Source organism: Bombyx mandarina, chromosome 19 (genome assembly GCF_030267445.1).
Source record: "Bombyx mandarina strain Sakado chromosome 19, ASM3026744v2".
NCBI lineage: Eukaryota > Metazoa > Arthropoda > Insecta > Lepidoptera > Bombycidae > Bombyx > Bombyx mandarina.
The window spans coordinates 2,105,322-2,115,318 of record NC_143225.1 but is presented as its reverse complement, the minus strand read 5'-3'; the positions used below and the strand labels follow the sequence as shown (position 1 = coordinate 2,115,318).

The 9,997-nt window shown below is 34.8% G+C and overlaps 1 protein-coding gene across 2 annotated transcripts; it reads left to right on the top strand.

Annotated features, from left to right (window-relative positions):
* Positions 1–2,989: 2,989 nt before the first annotated feature.
* CPR52 (cuticular protein RR-1 motif 52) lies at positions 2,990–9,336 on the top strand. Of its 2 annotated transcripts, none has more exons than XM_028176548.2 (4): positions 2,990–3,060; positions 5,726–5,981; positions 6,920–7,126; positions 7,717–9,336. In XM_028176548.2, exons 1-4 carry the CDS (start codon positions 3,052–3,054, stop codon positions 7,764–7,766), a joined length of 522 nt encoding a protein of 173 aa, XP_028032349.1. In that variant the 5' UTR covers positions 2,990–3,051; the 3' UTR covers positions 7,767–9,336. The 2 variants fall into 2 exon arrangements, with proteins under 2 accessions (XP_028032349.1, XP_089591343.1); XM_089735217.1 differs by having other exon boundaries at positions 3,029–3,169.
* The last annotated feature ends 661 nt before the right edge of the window (positions 9,337–9,997 follow it).

The window sequence follows — 9,997 nt, the reverse complement described above, 5'->3', positions numbered from 1 at the left end:
CTGTCTATCTAAGCAGAAAGCCAATAGCCTAAATATATTCTTTAACTCACAGTTATGATGCATCCAGTATCATAATTGGCCAATAGACTGGTAAAAATATTAATTGCGACATCTATATTATATCTTGAGTGCATGTGAATTGACGCAATTTGAACAGAATTATGCGAAACAAGATGGAAACTCTGATTTGTAAGATTTACGTGCATTATAACAGGGAGATCGTGAGGTCTAATCAAAATAAATTGTAATAAAATGATTTAATTAGTATTCGTTGATAAGCGAATACGTCTTCGGGTCGCTTTTGGGATTATCTTTGAAGTAGAAAAAGACAATTACAAAATACAATTGTGAAAGTCTTTTGCTTAGCATGTATTACGTAATTTTTTTTTATTGCTTAGATGGGTGGACGAGCTCACAGCCCACCTGATGTTAAGTGGTTACTGGAGCCCATAGACATCCACAACGCAAATGCGCCACCCACCTTGAGATACAAGTTCTAAGGTCTCAAGTATAGTAACGACGGCTGCCCCACCCTTCAAACCGAAACGCATTACTGCTTCACGGCAGAAATAGGCAGGGCGGTGGTACCCACCCGCGCGGACTCACAAGAGGTCCTAACACCAGTAATTCCGCAAATTATAATTTTGTGGGTTTGATTTTTATTACACGATGTTATTCCTTCACCGTGGAAGTCAATCGTGAACATTTGTATGTACTAGTATGTATGTACTAGTGGTGGGGACGGTAGTCTAAATTCGACTATAATTAATTGAAAATATTATTTTGTAGACTATTATGATAATATTTTCAAAGACAATAAAACTTCTTTAATCACAGATTTCGCCAAACTACACTTTAGAATAGTATGCATGCGTGTGTGTGCCAAATACATGGTAGTGTTTTAATTTTTTATATTGATTGAATGTACATATTATTAATGCATATTATAAAAATATTAACATTCTGCACCCCTTCTCTATGTTCTCTATAAGTGTGGGAAATTTCATGCTCCTCCGTCAGCGCAGTTTTCGTAAAAAGGATTTTTGTTTCACGTATTCATATATAGATATATATAGATATTATGTTAGAAATATTGGTATCTGCCTGCGGAATTTGAACACCGGCTCAGTCGCATGGCTCGATACGAATGCACCGGGCGTCTTATCCTCTAGGGCACGACGAATTCCAAATAAAAAATAACATCAAGCTATATTTTGTTTATGGTTGAAGTTGGTTATTATCTTTTTTTTATCGCTTACATGGGTGGATAAGCTCACAGCCCACCTGGTGTTAAGTGGTTACTGGAGCCCATAGACATCTAGAACGTAATTACCGCCACCCACTTTGAGATATGAGTTCTAAGTTCTCAGTATAGTTACAACGGGTGCCCCGCCCTTCAAAGCGAAACTGGCCCACTCGTGGGGTGAATTATATAGAGCAGCCTTCAATAAATCCGGCTATCGAATGTGTGATCTGCCGCGAATGGACGGATCTTACATCACAGACTCACATCCTTGCTTCATAAGGAGCTAGCCGATGTTTAAGCTAATCTATGCGTGCGTTTTGGCTATCATCGGCAATTATAAAGTATTTGATCCCATTTGAAGGTAAACGCTTAAATACGAAAACCTCTAACAAGGTTGTTAATATCCGAATTACTTACCGTGCAGAATTCAAACGAATATCAATTCACAAATCGCTACCTTAATGCAGATTTATGTAAAAATATCACTTAAATCAAATCTGCTAAGAAACATTTTAGCTTTGTTTGTACATAGAGTGCACTATTACTATCGACCGATAAGTACAAAGGGGCTAATCAAAAAAATTGACTTCAATTTAGTAATTATATATTTTGAAAGTGAATTTACAGTTCACAATTTTCGTTACTATATTTTTGTTACTTTTTAGCTCATTTATGCAGACACATAACATATAATTTATTGATTTATTCGAGACACATAAAGAAATACAGTGTTATAATAATCTCTGATACACAAGGTACGGGAGAGTTTTAACGATGCTGTAAATAGTTTTATTTCGATCTATTCAATATTACTTTTATAATAAAACTAGCGACCCGCCCTCGCTTCACTTAGGGAACTGTAATTTATTATTGATTATATTATGAAAATAAGATGGCAGATTTTTTCCTGCTTACTTGACACTTATCGCTTTATTTTAGATAAACCACACTGTATCTGTATTAATTATAGTCTATGTGTTATTCTGGTGTGTCAGCTATATTATTGTAAAGTTTCATCAAAACCCATCCAGTGGTTTTGCGTGAAATAGTAACAAACATACATCCATACATTCTTACAAACTGTCGCGTTTATAATGTTAGTAGGATATCATAACGGCCGTCTGGTGTAGTGGTAAGTGACATGGTCACTGCACAAGGGGTCGCGGGTTCGAATCCCGCCAATGAAAGATATTTGTATGATAAATATAAATGTCTTTTCCAGGGTTATGGATGTATATTAAATATATGTATGTGTATAATAAAAATCTTACATCTGGTACCTGTAACACAAGTTCTTTACGAACTTATCACGGGACCAGTTAACGTGGCGTGATTGTTAGTAAAATATTTATTTATTATTATTTATTATAAAATATTTGTGTTAATCTTAGTGTGTTAATAAGCATTAATTAAGCGAACCGTCATTAAATAGGGAAGGTGCAATTGTGTACTTTAATATAAAGTATAAAGTATTATTCGTCGATTTTTGAATCTTTTGCTAACGATAACTTAGCAGAATATCAAAAGGGGTTATTAACCCAACGTATTTTGTGAATACCTGGAATATTTACATGTAAAAATCGTTATAAAAACCCGTTAAATAAAATAATTTATAAAAAAATAAGCATTACCGTAAATTTAACGTATAAAACACTTTGAGTTTGCTTTTTTCCCTTACCGCTTTTTGCGCGACGGACGTATCCGTAACTAGAACTTAGAAAGACATAGGCTCGTACTATAAAATCGCGGCAGATGCGCCCAATGATCACACTTTACTAACATCTCATCGTGAAGACGTGGCAACCATGAATTACGTTAGTATAATGCAATACTAGTGTTTATTTAATTTTTAACTCAAGTATAATATTATTCAAGTGCGTATTGTGTTGTGTGTTTCGTTCATCGAGTGGATTTCATAAGATGGTGTGTCGTTTTTAAGGGTCACCCGTATTTTGGAGTTGTCGATAGTTATTCGCATTAACATTCTTACTAAATACATCGTAACATTAGATATATTTGATTTACGGTTTACCTGTTCGAAATAAGTTACGTAATTTTTTAATTTTTTTTTCCTACCTGTGCTGATAGCCTTGAGAGGCTATTTCAGCTTACCCTAGCGCGTGTAGGTGAGCTCACGGGGCTCAAACCGGAGAATTGCTAACACTGACCCTAGCAAGAGCAGTGCTTCGCAGAATCTATCACCGGGTCGGAAACGCGATCCACTGAGAAGATCCGGCGAGAAACTCAGTGGGCTGTGTCTGTGGGTTAAAATTTTTTTTTTTTTTTGTTAGCTCTGTGTGTCTGGCTATATTATGAGACCCGAAAACTTCTTATGTCAGCCACGCATCTTTAACTTACTAATTACTTCATTTTAATTAACAAATATCCCATGAACGGTTTTTAAATAAATAAAGCAAAGATTCTCAATTCAGACCTTACATATTTTTTTTCATAGTGATCGTTGTACGAATCAAGTGAAGTGAAGAAATTATAAATCATTTTGTTTTTATAATCAATCCAAATTAAATATACATTTTTTTTAATATTAAGTAAGCGAGCTGAAGTCGTTATTTGAGTTCTCCGGAAGGCTCTTTATGTATCGGTGATTGCATTTATTTTGAAATTCAGTAAATATGAATTTAAAATAACATCAAAATTCGAAATAAATGATTCCGTTTTGAATACCATTTCGTGTCACCCAAAATATAAAATAAAACTAACAAAAAAAAATTAAAAATATTTGTTGTAATAAAAGCGTGGAGTGCGTGGTATAAATAGTTATAAATATTTTATTGACAGATATGAGTAGAAGGATTATCGTTTTGATTATTGTTAAAAAGCATTCATTTATACTCACATATATGTATGAAGCTAATAAAAGCGTCTTAATTAGCGAGGAGTTCTCTATTCAAAGCTTATTTTATCATTTTTATATTAATATTTCAACCACTTTAACATTTAAAATTTATTTCGAAATTTTCATTGCGTATTAAATTTTCAATTTGCGTATCATTGGTGGTAGGGCGTGTTCTGGGACCGCATGGGTAGTTGCCGCCATCTTAACTATTCCTACCGCGACGCCGTCATTCGCTCCGGCTTGAGGGGTGGGATAGACGTTATTACACTTTCTAGTTGCATAGCGGCATTTTTATTATCATATTCGTGAACTGTCGTAGCCTCTTAATATCGGATGGGTCGTGCGCTCGTCCAGCTATCTAATTCAATGCGATAAAAACTTTACTTTGTACTTAACTACAAATTAATAAACCAAATACGTGAAGCAAAAACTTTGTACCCCTTTTTACGAAAATTGCGCTGACGGAGGAGTATAAAATTTCCTACACTTATAGAGAATATAGAGAAGGAGTGCACACTGATAATATTTTTTTTAAATAATGTATAAAAGATATACATTCAATCCATAAAGAAAACATTACATACACTGCCATGTATTCGACACACACACTTATGTATATATACACCTACTCTTTGTTCATTGTCAAACTTTAGTTAATGCTTAAAGTACCTATGTGGTCAAATTGAAAATAGGTTAATATTGTTTATCTTTAATATTGTAATTATAATTGGCGAAATCTGTGATTATAGAAGTATAATAAATAGTATTTGACAATATAACCATAATAATGTTCAAACTTATAATTTCAATTAATTATAGTCGAATTTCGACTACTGCGGGACCACTAGTCCTTGTAAACATTACAAAACATTGTGAAACTTACCCTTAATACCTTGAGCAAGTACAATAAATGAAATGTTATACGCGCTTTACGCGGTTTTCACGCGTTCACAAAGAAACCACAGATTGAAGTTAGTTATTATCTTTGAACCACAACATCATGCGGTTCCCCGACTTTACAAAACGTACACAGAAGCTAAATTAGAACGGGCAACGGAAATTGAATAAGTTTGAAGCTATTTTTTCAATTCTTCATCATATATAAACATCCCGCTACCCAGCTTGAGACACGGGGCGAAATATCACTGTATTATTTGCATGGTTCACCTTCCCAACTGGAACGCATGATGCTTCGCGTTAAAAAATAGAGAGGATTGTGGTACCTTTTTTTTTATTGCTTCGATGGGTGGACGATCTTATAGCCCACCTGGTGTTGAGTGGTTAATGGAGCCCATAGACATCTACAACGTAAATGCGCTACCTACCTTGAGATATGAGTTCTAAGGTCTTAGTATAGCACCGATAAAAGCTTAGGTGTACTTTATTCTCGGTCTGGTGGCCGATCCTGCTTTGAGGTTCCCGAGGCTAAAGGACGTATGGGGTATGTGAGACTTGACGGCCGAAAATATTAGTGCTGTGATACTACTACTGCTGATATATTCAACCACTAAACGACTCCCTTGAATTACAGATGTACCCACTTATCTGCCCACCTAGAAAAATAACAAAGAACAAAATTAAGCATATTTCATTTTAAATATGAAATTTTGTGTTTTTCTCAGCTGATAATCTTCGCTTTAGCGGCGGTGGCAGCTGATCGACTTGACAAAGACCTGTACCTTCCCCCCCACGCTGGGTCTTCAGGAGGAGCCAGCGCAGGACTCCAAGGCCCACGAAACTCTGCTGGTAGTCACCAGGCTCTCACTGGAAGCCAATCTGGCCAGCCGGCTGAAATCTTGAGATATGACAATGAGATTAATGAAGATGGATACCATTACGCTTTTGAGACCAGCGATGGAACGAAAGCTGAGCAAGAAGGTATATACTGCATTTTACTATATTTTAATTGACACTAAACCTAATAAAATTATAATTTGCGTAATTACTGGTGGTAGGAGCTCTTGTGAGTCCGCGCCGGTAGGTACCACCACCTCGCCAATTTCTGCTAAGTTCTAAGGTGTCAGTATAGTTATAACGGCTGTCCCACCCTTCAAACCGAAACGACTGCTTCACGGCAGAAATAGGCAGGTGCCTACCCGTGCGGACTCACAAGAGGTCCTAACACCAGTAAAAGATTGTGCGAAGCATTGCTCTTGTTAGGGCTAGTGTTAGCAACGTCGTCAGGTTAGAGCCCCGTGAGCTCACCTCGTTCTGTGAATCTAGTATAGCCCCTCGAGATTACTAGAATAGGTAGGTGAAAAAGCACCCGGATTATTCACCAAGGACTTGATAGGTTGGCACTGACTTAAAACAATTATGCTGTATATTAAAACAAACTAGAGGTCCCGCAGTAGTCGAAATTCGACTATCATTAATTGTAATTGTAAGTTTGTACACTAATATGATTGTATTTTATACTTCTATAATAACAAATTTCGCCAAGACTATAAAAAATATTAACAAAGACAAAGCATATTCTATTCTCAATTTGACAACAGACGTCAAGAACAAAAGTTTGACAATAAATAGTATGCATGCGTGTGTGCGTCAAATACATGGTATGTAGTGTGTGTAATGTTTTCTTTATGAATTTAATGTATCTTTTATGCCTTATTTAAAAAATATATTAGCATTGTGCACTTCTTCTCTATATTCTCTAAAAGTGTGAAAAATTTCATACTCCTCCGACCGCGCGATTTTCGTAAAAAGGGATACAAAGTTTTTGCTTCACGTATTAATATATATATAGATTAAACTTCACCATTTAAACACAAATTGCTATGAAACGCCTATGTAAATAACATAGCAATCCCCAGGTCAGGTTGTGCCCGGAGCTAAACCAGAGGAAGGTTCTATAAACGTGAAAGGCTCTTTCTCCTACGTCGGTGATGATGGACAAACTTACTCTGTGTCTTATACCGCTGATGAGAACGGCTTCAGGCCTGAGGGAGCTCATCTGCCGACCGCGCCCCCGATACCAGAGGAAATCTTGAAGAGTTTACAGCTTACAGACACGAAGAGAGGTAAAATTTATAAAACTTTCTAAATCACATAGGAAACACTTCATTAAAATTATTAAATGTTAAATTTCTTGAAAAATGCATTCAAAATACAAATTTAATACGAACTATACCGAAATATTATATTCCAATGGGCACTCCACATTGATAATCTTGCAAAGCATGTGAAAAAATGTGAACATGGCACCGCTTCAAGTATTCTTCGCAGGTTCTTTCTTTTGTGTCCGATTTTTGTAGTTTTTTAGTCCGAGATAAATAACTTGAATACAATCTACACTCGCACGTTGTTTTATAGCGGATGAGTCTGCTATTGGAGCAGCCTAAAGAAATATTATTTATATGGGTTTTTCTGGTGTAGACTGATTGATGCTCATAACGCTTATAATAGCGGGAGTTTATTAATAGTTAATAAATAAAAATCGTGGTAAGAACCGGTTAAATAACAATTTTTGTAATATCGATAAACCTTGGTGCATTCTACCGTTTTGTTCTTTATTATCAGCCCTGCCGAAATTCTCAGTAAGGTGATCCTTGCTAATAATTTCGGCTAGTCGTCATATCTGATTTAGTACTAAATTTAAATTTATTTACAGATCAGTACAGCAGCCAAAAGAGCAGTTACGACGCTGACGCCGGATACTAATCTGTGTTCATTTGACAACTCTCACGAGTTTTCGTTGTTGACAGCTGTCAAGCCTCGCCATATTTAACACCGTATTAAACTTAGGTATTTAAAATTAGTTTATGGAACATGCACGATGACATGCTAATGTAATTTAGTTCTTAGTTCGTTCGTCTTAGCGTCTTATGTCCTGTAAGAGATAATCAAAATTATTATATTACTGGCAACACGAAATGTGTGGCGCGCGAATACTTTAATAAATAAGTCTATTGAATAAATTTCATTTAGCTATAATAACCAAATTATGATTGGTGGAACCAAGTGTGGCAATAGTAAGCCAGTAGATGTTTCCAAAATATGTTTTTGATTGTTCATTGAGACGGTCATAATGTATGTTACGTATCCGACACCAAAAGTAAACTACAAATTGATTAAAATAAATGCAACGCAAATTATAGTCAATTCTGAATCGTGAGCCTCTTAAACATTTCTTAACATTGACAACTCCCTGATTTTGGCAACTAATAAAACTATTATTCCCCATTCACATTAGCGTAATCAAAACTTATTACCACAGCCAAATATTCTACGAGTATTTGTACGCGATAAAAAGGACGATGGTTTGGGCGCAAAAAAATCTTTAACTTACAAATTTGAGACGCGGGCTACAAAGGAAGGTTTGTCATCGAGTATTGTTTTTTAGTAATAGCCATAAAGGTTTACTACAAAACTCATTTAATCAGTCTGGTAACTAAATACAATAACTATGGAGATATTAGACAATCACTTCACAAAAAAAAAAACAATCACTTCCTTCTCCGTTATGGTGTTTGTTCATGAATCTATTAAAACATTTTTCTCGGGCGCCACTAGAGATGCCAAGTTGAATTTAACATAAATACTGCGCTCATGTGAACCTATGGTGAATCATGAAAGATTTAACTCAACCTAAACACTTTATATACGTCACTTAGATTATATTTATAGCTTCTATATCCTGACATTCGGATTTATTCCAATTTGTTCTGAAAACAGTTTTTTTCAGACACAGGTAAAAATTTTGACATAAATATATTTGTTTTTTTTTTCGATTACAAACATACATAGCGATAGGGGCATTTACACGTTTGAGAAAACATCAATCAAAAGAAGTAATAATATAATCCCGCCCACAACTGCGTCCGCGAGAACGTCGATGTTTCTACAGACAATGGACTCCACTGCTTTATTGCATGTAGGTATAATGATGATTTGTTCGGAAAAATAATTAGGACTGTCTCAATGGAACATCCACTTACTTTTTATGTTTTAAAACACATAATTTATTGTTTATCGTTGTTCATATTAAGAAATAAAGTAATTATTGTTACTTTAAATTTGAATGACGTAATGTTTGTTATTATAACCGGTTTACCAAGCCCGGATAGGGTTATCTGCCAACGAATGCCAATCTTGATTTAAATATCGAGTAAGTTCTTTATAAAATTTATATATTTTTATTAAAAAATAAATAACTTGGTCGCATTACTATCGGCCAAATAATTATTAATAATTATAAATATGTACAAAAATACGGCCAGTTAATAATTGTATAATGGTTATTTATATTCTATAATTATTTTTTATTTTGAATTATTAAATAAATATAATGAAGATATTGAATTTGTTTTATTAAAGAGGTAGTAACATGAAAAGTGCACGTTAAAATAAAATAAAAAAATCAATTATATGAGCAAATTAACGCGCACTGTATTTTTAATTTTATAAACGGGTGAATGAACTCACATTCAATCGGGTGTTCAGTGGACATTAGAATCATGAGGTCGAGGTTTCAATGGTAATGTATAACGGCTGTCTCACCCTTCAAAGCTGATGCATGATTGGTTCGCGCCAGAAATACGCCCTCCAGTTCAAATTTTTACCGTGAAATAGTCATGTACTCCAAAACACAGCGGTGGTGGCCAAACTGTATTTCTACAATCGGAAACGCTTATAGAAAAGAAAAAAAAAGTATGGTAATAAATTTTTATTACTTTATGATGTGGCGTTAAGAAATACCTATATACAATCCTAACTTTCACCTTTCTACCACCAACTCCCATATTTTACATTTCCAAGACACGTTTTTTTTTGTATTCACTATGTTTTCATTTAGCAACAGATAGAGCGCGGAAATCATTCTTATCCTAACATTAAAATATTACCTAAAATTAAAACGTTAATATTTTAAAGGTAACCGTATCTACCATTGA